Here is a 16,699-nt window from a genome sequence, read left to right on the forward strand (position 1 = left end):
TTTGTGAGTTGTTTTTTCTCGTGATATTATTAATTTATGTTTGAATTTGTGCTTTTATCTTTCTTAACAACACAAACAAAATTTGAAATAATTAAATCTATAATATTTTTTACATGTTCATCGAAGAGTTATTATAATTGAGATTTCATATGAAAATTATATTTAATTTATATAAATATTTAAAATGAAACCATGCACGGAGCACATTGAATGTTAGTCAGATTGCCTGCCCGAGAAAGATAGGTGAGGTGGTAAATAGAGGGGAATTAAATGAAAGTAGGTAGAAGAAACTTTAATAGAGCTGGGGAATAAATACACAAATTAATTCTGGGACCCGTCGATATGATATCAAGTAGGTTAGGTCAGGTGTCTTCATGACCCACTTTGTCAAATTCTTCCCTGTCCTAAGCCAAACCCAACAAATACAATTTTATAAATATTAATAGTTACATCCCTATTATAGTGCATGTGCTTAATCTAACAAATTTGTTAAACATGATCTGAGTTCCATTCTCTTTTATAAATATAAATTCAATAAAGTTATTCAAGGGCCAAGGGGTAAGAGTGATTGCTAAAAAAAACAAAAAATGATGTAAAATTGTATTATATTCATATAGTTAAGATAGAGTTAAAATAATAAAATTAGAAAATGACAATAAACAAAAGGCTGTTAGTATTGAAAAACAATTAATTAAACGGTCTTGATTTGAGCAGATGATGACATGGCCAGCCACGTAGAGCGTGACGCAGGATGAGAGAGTTGACGTGGCGCGATAGTGAGTTTTGATCCGACGTCTCTGAGGCCCAGCCACGCTGCGATATATATATTTATTGCTTTTATTATATCTTTTATGTGTTTCAGAAAGGTCAACTTTTTCTTTCCCGATTATTTCCGTTGTTTCTTGGTTATTACTATTTGAAATATTTGTAATTTTTATGAAAATCCAAAAAAAGGTTTAAGAGCATTAAAAGAAGATGTGGTTGAGTCTGGAGCGGAGTTAAAACAGGAATTAATTCCATTTTGAGTGAAGCATTTGCAGATGAAGGACAAAGGACAAGAAAGAGTAACACGAGGATGATGCTATTATTCAAAGAACGTTCAAATTCTACTTTATAAATAAATCTTTTTATAATATTCATCATATCATCATCTCTCTTCTTGGATCGCTAATCGCTCCTCATTTTAGGTATTTCATCTTCTCTCTTCTTTTCTTTATAAATCTTATTTCTCTATTTTAGATGAAGCATATGCACTATATATTGCTTCTTATTTTGTTTAATTTAACTATGTTCAAACCTCTCATTATGATTTTTTGGATTTTTTCCACCGACAAAATAAAATACAAATTGTTGGACAAAAAATGTTCTCAAATCTATTTTATTTCTACAAATATTATTACTTAAGAAAAATCATTTATTTTAATACGTTTTTATACTAAATACAAATTAAACTTTTACAATTTTATTAAACGAAGGTAAATATTAAATACCCTTTCGATCCTCCATTATTATTATTATTATTATTATTATTATTATTATTATTATTATTATATATATATATAAATATATATATATATATATAAATATATATATAAATATATATATATATATATATAAATATATATATAAAGGATCGTGTATAAATAATAAATAAAATAGAGCTTATAAAAAATTTGAAGAAGGACATGTTTGTTTAGGACATATAAAAATATCTATAACCAATTATAATACTTAAATTTAATTTAAAATTCTAATATATATATATATATAACATTTTTAATCAATACTTTTAAAATAATAATTTTTTATTAAATATTAATATATTTTAAAACTTATTAATTCAATAATACCCCAAACAAAACATTAATTTAAGAATTTGTTTGATGTTTTATTTGAGAACTTTTAATTTTTGTTTGATAAAAAAAATTAATTAATTAATTAGTATAATTAAGGACTTGTACGAATTTTTTAAAATTTAAATTTTATAAAATAAATAAAAATAATTTAATTAATAAAATAAATGATTCAATGGTTAGAATATAGTGATTTTGATATAGATATTTTCTTAAAAAAAACATATATTAGAATATTTAAATAATCCTTATTCAAACAATCAGTTAATATAACAATTGAAATTTTGACTAATTGAGCCAACAACATGACAAAATCACAACTCTAAACTCATTATAAAAAACAAACAAAATAAGAAAATAGTTCCAAAATAATAATTTTATATGTGCCTTTAAACACCTTTCTTTTTCAATCTTGGTTTGGACCAAAGTAAGTCATCAATTTTTGGTCAAACATTTTGATTAAAAATGTTGTATTAGATAAAATAATATTTTAGATCCTAACTTCAAAATTTAATTTTATATCTCTCCTCTCTTTCTTCAAATTATCTCACAATATATTAACCTCATTTCTCTTTTCCTTCTAAAATTTACAAAACACAGATTTTTTTTTTATGACAAGTATAACATTTGTTTTTAATTCTAGTAAAGATTTTTTTTCATAATTATTAAAATACAAAAAAAAAAAAAAAGTTTAGATGTCTATGGTGTAAACTTGAATCTCCAAAATTGTAGATCCACGTTATTCATGATGAACAACTCAATTCATATGTGCAAGTTATTAATTACTATGAACTCAAATTTATAAAAAAAATATATTTTTCTTTTTTCTTTTTTTTCTTGTCAATTTTTTAGTGAAACGTCCATCTTTGACTAATTGTTTAATATATATAATAAAATAAATAAATTTGGTCTGGACAGCCTAATATATATTATGTCTTATTTTATATAAATTTATTATAATAAATAGATTATTGGAATAATTTTAAGTAAATAAATTTGGTCTGAACAGCCTAATATATATTGTCTTATTATATATAAATTTATTATAATAAATAGATTATTGGAATAATATTGTTAATTAAGTTTTGAGAAGAGAAGTATTTTTTTGGTAGACATATTTAAAGATATTAATATATAATAATAAATTATTATTTTTTAAAATAAAAAATATTTTAGTATATTGGTTAAAAATATTAAATAGAGAGGGAATGAAATAATATTTCATTATGGTTGAATTTTTATATATAAAAAAAAAACAATAACATTAAGGATAATTAATAGCCCCAAATAAGTCACAGATAAATACAATTTGATTATAGGTTGTCAAGGTTGATTTTATATTTGAAACAAATAAAAAACATTTTATTGTGGAAAATAAAAATAAAATTATATTAATTAGTTAAATATGAATGAAAATCACTAAAATCATAATATAATAGTTTAGAAGGGAGATCTGGAAGATTTTTGATATAATATTGTATTCAATTTGTATATAACTTTTGTAAATATATATATATATATATATATATATATATATATATATATATATATATATATATATATATATATATATATATATATATATATATATATAAATATATATAAACATATGATAAAATTACGAATTAAAAATGAAGCCTATTCTAAATAAAAGAATTGAGAAAATTCTTTTCAAGGGCCAATAACAAATCCTAATACATTATAAACAAGGTAGATGTTAATTAAATATAATTTATATATTTATATAACATGTGGAGACCGAGTCTTCAATCTCGACTAATTCTCCTACCTTGGTCGATCAGTAGAAGTCATTCGTTCTCAATGACTTAAGACTTTTTCAAAACTATAAATAAAAAACAATTACTTTTTATTTTGATTAATTCTCATTCCCTCGTTTATTCTAAAAAAAACTAAACTATTAATAAAACAACCTCACAAAATAAACAAAACAAAAGACTAGCAATTTTCTATCTTTCTTTCTATTATTTAAATGAAACTCTTTTTTTTATATGTACATGAGTCAGCTTGAAGTGAAACACAATATAAAAACACTGTATATAGGTTCTATTAGAATAAATCTGGAAATCAATTTGCTAAGAAAAATCAAACATATTTAGTTGGACTTTTACTCGCAAAAGTCTACAGACAATTATTGGACAATAATCAACCAAACTATTCTCAATAATGACTAGTTCCCATGCCACATATTTAAAAAATAATAATAATTAAATACAATTTTATTTTATTAATTTTATTAAATATTTTAAAATCTAATCATAATTTCACTCACTCAATTTTTTTTAATCAAAATACAAAAATATAATCTAATTTTCAAAAAATAATCATTTTATCAATATATATTAATATCTTTTAAATCTTTTGCATAAAAAACCCACATTTTCAAAATTATTACCCATCAAACATTATTTATATAAATCAAAGTTTATTTAAATAAGTTTAAAAAGTAAGAAAGACTAGGATAAATCTTGAATAAACAATATTCTTTATAATATTTTAAAACGTGAAATGTTAAGGAATCTCTTAGTCATTTTATTTTTTTATTTAAAAAAAACTCAAAATATCCTATACCAAACAAGTCCTAATATATATCTATATATAGTTCCTCATCCAAGTTGTATTCATGAATCATTCCTAACATCATATTTTATGCATTGATCTATTTCCTTGTGTTTAGTGTGTTGATTATTGGATAGATAAGTAACAAATAATTAAATCTTAAGATGGAGGTTGAAAATTCCATTGATGATCAGTTCTCAAAGCTACACCCAACCTTGTCTTTGAACACTCGGATCGCAATTGTTGGAGCCGGTCCAAGCGGTTTATCAGCTGCTTATGCCCTTATAAGGCTCGGCTATGTCCATGTGACACTTCTAGAGAAGAACCCCGATGTAGGGGGTATGTGCGAGTCTCTCAATTTTCAAGGTACGGCATGCATAACTCATAACTCGATCATTCGTCGCATAAAATATTTTGATTAATTAATTGAGTTTTCATTTTTTACATTTTATTTATAGGACGAGTATATGACTTGGGAGGACAAGTTCTAGCAGCGAATAGTGGGCGTTGCGTATTTCATTTGGCAAAAGAAGTCGGGGCAAAAACGGAAGAGATGGATTCACATAAGTTTGCCGTCATTGATAGCTCCACAGGAAAGTTTGAGGATTTGAAGCTGGTTCATGATTACGTCTCCATCATTTCATTGACTTTGAAGCTTCAAGTAAGTTTAATCCATTCTAAACACTTGAGATTTCTTTATATATATATATATGATAAATATCATCTCTAAGATTTATAAATGATTTTTCCATTTTTCTATCCCCTTTATATATACATATTTTAATTGTTTCAAAAATAATATCGATCATTTTTTAACTAATCCTTATATACAAAACTTTTACTATAGTCATGGCCGGCCAAACCAGTGTAGGAGAATGGAAATACCCAAATATATAAACAAATATTAAAATAATTATAAACTTTAACAAAAAAAAAGAAGAAATATATACATACAAATTAATTATATAATTATAATAACTATTATATAAAATATTAGTTTATAAACTAAATTTTAAAATAAAGTAAATAATAAATTAACAATTAAATTAAGACATGAAATAAGATTATTTAACTAAATCATATATTTAAAAAATATACAGACGAGTTGTTTTTTTTTTTTTTTTGTTCTAGATGTCCGATAATTGTTTTTGTTTTAGAGAGATATAAAATGAAGAATATGTAACTATTGAGGATAAATATAAGATTAAAGTAAAATGTATAAAAAATAAGTATAATGACAGTAAAAATGTAACTTTAAAAATAATTTTTACTTTTCATAAGTTGAGATAAATTTTAAAAAAATAAGTATAAAAATATAGAGAGGTTTATGAATAAATATGGGATAATAGAAAGAGAGGGGAATGTCTAAAATAGGATATATTAATTGATTAATAATATATAATAGATTAATATACTTATATTTAAAATTTGAGACCAGTAGAGTATAGGTTGTGTCTCTATTTAACAAAATAGTTTGCACGCATCCGATCGAGCCTAACTAAGTTCAATGTCACAATATATGTTAATAAAATATTTAAAATTATATTATTTTTATTAATAATAATACAAAATAATTATATTTATGAAATAAAACTTAAAATATAACTAGTAAAATAAAAAATATATATCTTAATTTTTTATTTTTATTATACTTTTTATTAATATTATTATATAATATATTAAATATGTATATTTATTTTCAACATTATATATATATATATATATAATATATAACCAAATATAAATATAAATAATTTTAATATTATAATTCATTATTAAAAAAATATACTTATACATATAATAGTTAATTATTACTAGTTTTTCAAAATTTAATTAAATCATAAATAATATTATTGGTTTTATATTTATGTTTCTACTCATAGTAACATTTAAAATAGATAAATATAATTCATAGAAAAATTTATATTATAATTAATTTATATATATTAAAATTTAATCAATTAGAATAGGTAAATGACAAGTTCAATAAATTTAAGAAAATATTAATATTATAAAAAATTCAAATACATATAAAAAATTATAAAAGATATAACGCTTATACAATTTCTTATCATTTAATTAAAATAATAATAATAATAATGTATACAACTTCTAATCCTTAGAATTTATAACATATTATAAACTCTATAATTTGTATTATTTATTACATGATTTACATGATTACATCCATATTTGTTGATGAATAGGATGAAACAAAAAGCTCAGGCAGAGTTGGAATACATGCTCTGAGTGACCTAGCTTCCGATCAAACTCCTCAATTCCTCCACGCTCATGGCTTCTCATCGGTTCCCAAATCCGTCTCCTATGGATATACTGCTTCTGGCTATGGATATGTACACGATATGCCCTATGCTTATGTCCATGAGTTCACTAGAACTTCCATGGCCGGAAAGGTCCGACGCTTCGTCGGAGGTTACGCCAGCCTTTGGAATAAACTCAGCCAATCCTTACCGATCAACGTCCATTGCAGTACGGAAGTTCTACGTGTCAAACGAGGAGGAACAACTAACATCACCATCGACTGTAGAGATTGCCAAACAGGAGAAATCCAATCCATGGAATTTGATCAACTCATCATTTCAGGTGCTTTCCCATTTAACAATCAGCAAACGTACAGATCACCTGCTTCAACCCCCACAGGTTTGTTAACATTTTACAAGACAAAATCTCTTTCCATATTCATGTGTGTCACGACTCTAAACAAATTCACATTATGCAGAAAATGGTTCTCAGCTAATGGACATGACCGAACTCGAGATCGAATTGTTCAGTAAAGTACAAACAATTGATTATTACACAACCGTGCTGAAGATAAACGGACTCGAGCACATTCCAATGGGGTTTTACTACTTTGGAGAGTTTATGGATGATCCTGCCACCATAGGAAATCCTGTTGCCATGCAGAGATTCTATGCAGACACAGACGTTTTTTTATTCTGGTCTTATGGTAACTCCGCCGACATTAGCGGATCAAAAGTCGCCGAACTTGCAAAGAACGCGGCTAAGCGGATGGGGGGTGAAGTCGAGGAAGTGATCTTACAACGTCGGTTTAAGTACTTTCCCCATGTCAGCAGTCAAGGTACATAACCATTGATTTGATCAATAGCCATCACTTTTTTAGTGCACACGTTTAAGTGTTTGCTCATATGATCATCTTGATATTCAAAACTGCAGATATGAAGGAAGGATTCTATGACAAACTAGAACAGCAATTACAGGGACAAAACAACACTTACTATGTAGGTGGACTCATGGCGTTTGAACTAACAGAAAGAAATTCATCATATTCCATGGCTCTCGTGTGCAAGCACTTTGCAAATAACAACCCTTTTCCAAGTTTTCCTTATATCAAGGTAAGAAACACAAGAACAAGAACAAGAACTTTTAGTTAATCAAGACAATATTAGTTTTACTAATTCTCAGAACTACTACATCATTATGCAGAGATTGTTCCCAATGATTAGGAATAACCATGATTGGTTATCTAAGCAATTGGATGAACTACCAGGAATTGAGTTCCCAAATCTTTCCTCTGTGGATGGGTATCTGAAACACTGGGGAACATTCGATCTTACTAAAAGAAATACTTTATATTCTTGGATTAATGATAAAGGAGAAATAGTATGCAAGAGAACTTACATGGAGCTTCATGCAAATGCATCTTACATTGCTTCCAAGATCTTAATGAGCCAAAAGCCTGTTATCAAATCTGGAGATCGGGTTCTTTTGATATATATGCCGGGACTTGACTTCATTGATGCATTTTTTGGGTGCCTTAGAGCTAGAGTCATACCAGTACCGGCTATTCCTCCTGATCCAATGCAAAGAGGGGGACAAGCTCTTCTCCATATTGAGAATATTGCCAAAGAATGCAATGCAGTCGCCATTCTGTCGACTTTTAGCTATCATACATCAGTTCGAGCAGCTTCATTTAAGAACACCATATTAATGGCAGGGAGGGGTAAGTGCTCCCCTCATTGGCTTACTTTGCCGTGGTTACATACTGACTCTTGGATCAAGAATTCCAAAAGTGACTCAAACAGATGCGTTGTGGTTATGAATGAACTGCTTGAGCCATTGCCAAACGATCTGTGCTTTCTCCAGTTCACATCAGGTTCAACTGGTGACGCAAAAGGTGTTGTGATAACACATGGTGGTCTTATTCATAACGTGAAGTTGATGAGGAAGAGCTATAGAAGCACATCAAGGACCGTGCTAGTGAGCTGGTTACCTCAGTATCATGACATGGGTTTAATTGGAGGACTCTTTACAGCTCTGGTCAGTGGTGGATCTTCAATACTCTTTTCTCCAATGACATTCATCAAGAATCCATTACTTTGGCTACATGCCATGAGCAAATATAGGGCGACACATAGTGCAGGCCCCAATTTTGCTTTTGAACTCATCGTTCGAAGACTTGAGTCAGCAGCCAAAGATAAACAGCTCAGTTTTGATCTCTCCTCCATGGCTTTCCTTATGGTTGCGGCAGAACCAATAAGGGTCAAAACCTTGAAAAGGTTCATTGAGTTGACTCAGCCTTTAGGTCTTTGTCAAGAAGTAATAGCTCCCGGTTATGGCTTGGCTGAGAACTGCGTATATGTGAGTAGTGCATTTGGAGAAGGAAAGCCAATATATCAAGACTGGCAAAGAAGGATCTGTTGTGGATATGTAAATTCAAATGACCCAGATGTGGATATTCGTATTGTTGATTCGGAAACAGGAAATGAACACAAAGAGGCTGGAAAAGAAGGTGAAATTTGGATTTGTAGTCCAAGTGCAGGAATTGGGTATTGGGGCAGGGAAGATATCAGTAAGAAAATTTTCAGAAATGAGCTTCAAGAGCAACATGGGAGAAAGTACACTAGAACTGGCGATCTAGGATGGGTTATCGATGGTAAACTATTTGTAACTGGTAGAATAAAGGATCTCGTGATTGTTGGGGGCAGAAATATTTACCCATCAGACGTAGAGAAAACCGTTGAGAATTCGTCTGAATTTCTCCGTCCTGGCTGTTGTGCAGTAATTGGAGTTCCAGAGGAAATTCTCTTAGCAAAAGGCTTATCCCATCCTGAGAATTCCGATACTGTTGGGTTGGTTGTTATTGCAGAAGTTAGAGAAGAAAAGCCCGTCCCAAGAGAAGTTATCGAACGCATTCATGCTCATGTTGCAGAAGAACATGGCGTCACAATTGCTTCCATAGTGTTGGTTAAACCAAGAACCATTTCTAAAACTACCTCAGGGAAAATCAAGAGGTTTGAGTGTCTCAATAATTTTACTAAAGGAACATTGAGTGTGATACAACAACCGAGTCTTCAAGAATTGCCTGTTCACATTACTAGACAAGGATCCAAAACTCCCACAACTGGCAATATTCACAAGAAAGAAATCATTGATTTCTTGAAGGGACTTCTTTTTGAGCAGACGAGTATTCCGGTTTCCAACATTTCTATAACCGAGAGTCTAGTATCGTACGGGATCGATTCTATCGGTGTGGTTCGAGCAGCTCAGAAGCTCTCTGTGTTTCTTGGAGTACCTGTCGGTGCTATTGACATCTTTACGGCAACCTGCATTGAGGATCTAGCCTGTTTTGCAGAAGCACTTCTAAAGAAGTCTAGACCTCATTTTGAAAGCCAACTGTCATCAATTCCCGAGGTCAAGGGAAGCATAACCTCGGAAGCCACATTTTCCCGAAAGTTAGTGATATGGTTTCTTCAACTTCTGGCATTGACATACATTTCCTTGATATTGATGTTTCCTGCATATCTATCAATTTCCACCTTTACATCCATGATATCATATTCCAGCATATTCACTAGTAGAATTACATGGCTTGATTACTTCATTCCTGTGGCGTTTGCTCCACTTGCGTGGATAATGTGCATAATCTACACATCCATATCTATTTCTTTATTCGGGAGTTCATTCCTACAACCAAATTACACCCAAGATCCAGAAGTTACCATTTGGTCCGTCAAATTTGTTAAGTGGTGGGCGCTTTACAAGGTTCAAGATATTAGCTCAAAAGTTCTAGCTGTTCATTTAAGAGGAACGGTTTTCCTGAAATATTGGTTTGAGATGCTTGGAGCTAACATTGGATCCTCAGTTTTGCTAGACACTGTTGACATCACAGACCCATCTCTGGTTTCCATTGGGGATGGAGCTGTAATTGCTGAAGGAGCTCTAATTCAAGGCCACCAGGTTAAAAATGGAGTATTGAGTTTCCACCCAATCAGAATTGGCCAAAATTCATCAGTGGGCCCTTATGCTGTTATTCGACAAGGAAGCATTGTAGGAGACAGAGCTGAGGTACTCCCTCTACAGACTATGTCTAGTCCTGTTGTGCCCAATATAGTTGAAAATGTGAGTTATTCCTATCAATCACTCTCTTTAAATACTTATGCAAATAGATGTTAACATCTCGGAAATTAAAAGTAGATTATAACATGCCTTACATGTTGTGGTTGCAGGGAGGAATGATAAAAACTGAAGTAGACATGATTGATGAGAGTCATGTAATTGCTTACCATTTCATCGGGATCTATATAATCCCTTTCCTCAGCACGTTATCTGCAGCAATCACATACTTCCTGTATTTATGGCTATTTAAGGAACCATTTTCTCTGGAATACTTTGGCCCTGTATGTTTGATTGGAGCCTTTCACTGGCTTCCATTTGGTATCGTGTCATACGGAACTTTGGTGAAGAATCCCCCATCCAGTGCAATTAACTTTGCCGTGGGCCTATCTGTTTCTTACTTTGTTCATGGCCTCCTCCTTAGTTTCCTCACCAGCTTTCTAAGTTTTATTTTAGCCAAATCACAAAGAAAGAAGAGGAATAGTGTTGCTAATTGGCTTAGAAACAGAATTATCATTGCATGTCACCAAAAATTTGGCAAGTTCCTCTCCGGTACAGAAGCTTTTTGCTTCTACCTTCGTCTTTTTGGGGCGAAAATTGGCCAACACTGTTCTATTAGAGCCATCAACCCGGTTTCTAATCCAGAACTGATCTCAATCGGAGACGGTGTCCACCTAGGTGATTTTAGTCGAATTATTCCAGGATTCTATTCTTCTAATGGATTTGTGTATGGAAAAATTGACGTGCAGACTAACTCAGTTGTTGGAAGTCAAGGAACAATCATGCCCGGTTCTGTTATTCAGAACGATGTCATACTAGGCGCACTTTCGATTGCTCCTATAAACTCTCGGCTTCTAGAAGGTGGCGTTTTCGTTGGTTCCAAAACTCCGGTCATGGTGAAGAACATCATGCACACTTTGGACGAAAGAATAGAGGAGATGGACATGAAGTATAAGAAGGTTCTTGGAAATCTAGCTGCAAATTTAGCCTCGACAACTCTCAAGGTCAAGTCGAGGTATTTCCATAGAATCGGTGCTGCTGGAAAGGGTGTTCTAAAGATTTTCCCAAACATCCCAGGTTTACCAGATCATAAAATCTTTAGCCCAGGAAAGAACTATCCCGTTGTTATCAGACACAGTAACTGCCTCAGTTCAGACGACGATGCAAGACTAGATCCACGCGGTGCAGCTATCAGGATTCTTTCAACAGACGAAATGGGTCATCAAAATCCAATTCTCGATTTGACTCTAAAAACTGGAAAGGCGTTTCACGCTCGTACAATAGGGGATTTCGCGACGTGGCTCGTATGCGGAGCGTCTGCACGAGAAGAGCATGTAAAACACGCTCCACATGTCCGGGAAGCAATGTGGGATTCCCTCCGACGAGCCGATTCATACGCCGATCTGCATTATTACTCCAACATTTGCAGACTGTTTAGGTTCGAGACTGAACGGGAAATGTACGTCAAATTCAAGATAAGACCTTTCGATGAAACTATCGGCGAGGACTCCGGTAAGGTAGAACCGAGAGGAGTGCTACCTCCAGAAACAGGCGCAATTCCTAGAGACAAGAACGACACTCGTCCGCTTCTTTTTCTGGACGAGGATTTCCGTCGTCGTGTCGAGTCTCCTGAAAAAGTGCGGTTCATCCTCCAACTGCAAATCCGGGATGTCCCTGAGGAGGAAAAGGATCGCGAAATTGCACTCGACTGCACTAAACCATGGGATGAATCTGAATTTCCGTATATTGAAGTTGGAGAGATCACTCTCGATCAAACACTAACGAAAGAAGAATCGGATCAGTTGGAATTCAATCCTTTTCTCCGTTGTCACGAACTCGATATCATCAGGGCTAATTCCTGCAACCAGAGTGCTTCTATGGATCACGGAAGGTCGCTGGTGTACGCGATCTGCCAACACTTACGCAACAGGAAGCCCATTCCAGAGTCATGGAAGATCTTCTTGGATCAATCAGACGTTAAACTCGACCTTTCTGGGTGTCCTATGATGGCTGCTGCTGCTGCGACATTTGTGAAAAACAAGATAACGCTAGCAAGAACCGGGTGGGAAACGTTATGGTCAATTTCCATTCAGCCTTTAATGCAAACAATAGTCCCTTATCTTGTTATGGGTCTAGTAATGTTCTACCCTTTAAAATGGGTAATTTACATGAAAAAGGAAGAGGAGAATGTCCCTTTACAATTGGTGATCCTGGCTATGTTTTGGGTAAGCTCGGGGGTTTTAGCTTCAATAGGATGCGTATTAGCGAAATGGGTTTTGGTGGGTAGAAACAGAGATGGACAAACGCTGATGATCTGGAGCAAGAGAATCCAAATGGATACAGTATGGCAGGCAACGAGGACGCTAGTAGGGGAATATTTCATGGAAATGACGAGTGGGTCTTTCTTGTTTGGGATATGGATGAAGACGATGGGTTCAAAGATAGGGTGGGAAGAAGGGGCATTCGTGGATAGCATGGGAGCTTTGTTGAACCCAGAAATGGTGGAAGTTGGTGCAAAAGGGTCGGTTGAAAGAGAAGCTTTGTTGTTTGGTCATATATATGAAGGTGAAAGTGGGAAAGTAAAGTATGGAAGAATTAGGGTTGAGAAAGGTGGGTTTGTTGGGACGAGAGCCGTTTGTATGCCTGGAGTCACTATTCAATCAGGTGCTTCTCTTTCCCCTCTTTCCCTGGCTATGAAGGGAGAGATCGTTACTTAATTCCATAATATATATGTTATAAATAATCCATGTCAAACTCAAATATGAGCTTTAGTAACCATTTAGCTATGAATCTTAATTCCTTGATATATATGAACTTTAATTTTTACTTATAACAATATTTGTATGAATTAATCTAACATATTTAGTGGAAAATACTATATTTATCTTTTATCATTTTTTATCTTACTTTTCTTATTCTTTATTTTACAAAGGATCCAGGTTGAATTGATGAACATTAAATTAACAAAGCAATCAATCGTAAATGATCTTTGAAGCTTGAAACTATTTCTTAAATGTATGTATTATCACTAATATGTATAGATAAGTTTATAAAATTTTCAAACTTATACAAACAAAATAAAAAAGATAAAGCATCAAGGAAATAGTTTAAGGTCTGGGCTAGGTCTACGGACTTTCCCTTCAACTCATTCTCAGTCGCAAATCAAAGTTAACTGAGTCTTGAGATTATGAAATTTGAGGCCGGGACTAACCTCATCCGCAAGTAAAGGTGCGCATAGGACTGACCCTAATGTAAGAAAAGACCTCATCCGCAAGTGAAGGTGCGCATAGGACTGACCCTAATGTAAGAAAAGACCTCACACGAATTTCACTCTCTTCTATCTCACTTAATATAGTGATTCACCGGTCACTAGATCAAATTTCACCTCTCCACACGAATTTCACTCTCCTCTGTCTCACTCAAGAGAATTGATCTTAAGAACATTCTACATTATTTTTGCTTATTTTTAGCGTCTTTTGGATATGAGTTTTTATTAATAATTTAGAACGAAAATAAATAATGATGGTGAATGATTTTGAATAAATGATAATTATTTTTGTAAAAAAAAATTATTTTTTTATATATATATATATATATAAAATAAAAAATATAATTTTTTTAATATTTTAGTTAATGAATTGAACTAAATTAATAGATAAAGAATAAGTAAAATAATGTTTAATTTTATTTGAATTATTAAAATAACCCAATCTCTTTTATATATATATATGACTAGACATCAAACCTACACATTTAAATTAACAATGATTTAAATCTTTTCACAATAATGATATTATTTTTTTATAATTAATTTTTAAAATAATTAGTTAATCTATTTAAATTTCTAAAATCAATAATTTTAAAATACAATATTTTTAGTATGTTATTTTTCAAATTTTAAATAAATAAATATATATTTAAAAAAAATAGATTGTTTAATAGTTATATAATAATATAATTTTATAATTATAATTAACTAATACTTCACTAAATATTTTTTGTTTAATTTTTTTCCAACTCTTTTATTTAACAAAAGTTATATTAAAAAGTTATAAACAATTTAAATAAAAAATAGTTAATTGAGATATTAGTCAAATATAATTATAAAACTATATTATAGTATAATAAGATAAAAAAAAATATTTTAAATTTTTCTCTATATAAAATTAGAACGGTAAGATTTTTTTAAATTTATAAATTTTCTTACCCCTATTAACTTTTAAACATTTTAAAATTTTATATATATATTAAAAAGTTTAAAAATAACATATTAAAATATTGTATATTAAATTATTTATTTTATAAATTTAAATAGATTAAAAAATTATTTAAAAAATTAAATTATAAAAAATAAATATAGTTATTGTTCAAAGATTATAATTGAGATAATTGTTAATTTAATTAAAATGTGCTTTAGTCAAGTGTATTTTAGATGTTGAATAAATTTAAAAAATGATTTCAATCTCAAAAATAAATATAACATTTTTCTTAATAAATTTAACCTTATATATAAGAATAAGAATAAAATTAAATATACATATATATTTTCAAAACATTTCATTAATTTATTATTTATATTATTTGTATATGCATATCTCTTAAAATTATTTATTGAATAATAGAAATGTAAAACACAGATATTATTAAATTAATAATATTGTGATTGAATAAATTTTATATTCAATAAAATTATAACAATTCATATATCATATTATAAAGGTAGATGATTAAGCTAGATATATACTTATATATTCAAACTATGTATATTATATTTTTATAAAGACTGATTATGTCCAGCATCTTATTCAAATTCTATAAATATTTTAATTAAAAAAAGGTGTGTTATGTTTTAAAAAGTAATATTATATTAATAATGTAATCATTTAATACCCATTAAGGCAAATTGTATTTAAGACAATAAATCATTTTTAATTTTAATTACAAACATAGATTCATCCTTATCTTTTAAAATAAATTAAAATTCTAGAAAAATTAAGTATTAGATAATTTTCAATTATTATTTTTAAATAAATAGTAAATTATAATTGAATTATATTTTTTGTGTGGTAGAACTGAAATTAAATTCTAATTTCAATTACATGTTTGAATTGACCTCAAAGTGTTATTTTTAGCATATTCTTGTGTATACTCTCAAGTATGTTATGAGTGTACAAATCATAAACAAAATTAAAATTAAAAGTCAATTCAATGAGGAACTAGCTCGACTATGTTATAATTATTTACTGGAAACATTGTTTTTATAAAAATATTATGATACATTAATAAAATGTCAAGAATCAATGAGTCATGCTCATGCTTCTCTATGTATAGTTATTTATTTTCAACTCAAATTTTAATATTCATGAGTCATTTTGATAATGTAGAATCTTATTTTTCCTTTTTATTCGATGTTATGATCATGTTTTTTCAATTGTATGGTATTAATTTTATTTGTAATTGTCAATATTTATTTGTTTGTATATCCTTATTAAAGATTAGTTATAATTTGACAATATTTTGTATTTTCAATATATATTTATAGTTATTCAATGTAAAAAATCTAAATTTATTCTAGATTAATAATTCAAGTTATTCAATGCGAAAACAAAATCAACAAACAAATTGATTTTTGGATAAATTAATAATTCAAGTTATTCAATGCGAAAACATTAACGACAAACAAGTTTATCTATATAAATATAAGAGATACAACATATATTTGTAGTTATTCAATTCTAAACAAATATAAATTTGCTATAGATTAATAATTTGATTTGGAAGCAAAAACGACAAACAAGTTGATTTTTGGATAAATTTGTTATAAATTAATAATTTAAATTATTACATGCGAAACGACAAACAAGTTCATCTTTCGAAACATACATCATAAATTG

At 29.8% G+C, this 16,699-nt stretch overlaps 1 protein-coding gene across 1 annotated transcript; it reads left to right on the plus strand.

Annotated features, from left to right (window-relative positions):
- The first annotated feature begins 4,579 nt into the window (after window positions 1-4,579).
- Window positions 4,580-13,614, plus strand: LOC124923793. The gene is made up of 7 exons (XM_047463767.1): window positions 4,580-4,796; window positions 4,889-5,091; window positions 6,638-7,091; window positions 7,171-7,530; window positions 7,626-7,804; window positions 7,896-10,811; window positions 10,919-13,614. Exons 1-7 carry the CDS (start codon window positions 4,595-4,597, stop codon window positions 13,520-13,522), a joined length of 6,918 nt encoding a protein of 2,305 aa, XP_047319723.1. The 5' UTR covers window positions 4,580-4,594; the 3' UTR covers window positions 13,523-13,614.
- Window positions 13,615-16,699: the final 3,085 nt, after the last annotated feature.

The sequence above is a fragment of the Impatiens glandulifera genome, chromosome 2, assembly GCF_907164915.1.
Source record: "Impatiens glandulifera chromosome 2, dImpGla2.1, whole genome shotgun sequence".
NCBI lineage: Eukaryota > Viridiplantae > Streptophyta > Magnoliopsida > Ericales > Balsaminaceae > Impatiens > Impatiens glandulifera.

Bases quoted from the DNA above. Each gene is read 5' to 3' on its own strand.
- LOC124923793 (XM_047463767.1), top strand. From the start codon at position 4,595: ATGGAGGTTGAAAATTCCATTGATGATCAGTTCTCAAAGCTACACCCA. The intron at 7,092-7,170 runs GTTTGTTAACAT...CACATTATGCAG, and splicing joins ACCTGCTTCAACCCCCACAG to AAAATGGTTCTCAGCTAATG. The intron at 7,805-7,895 runs GTAAGAAACACA...ATCATTATGCAG, and splicing joins CAAGTTTTCCTTATATCAAG to AGATTGTTCCCAATGATTAG.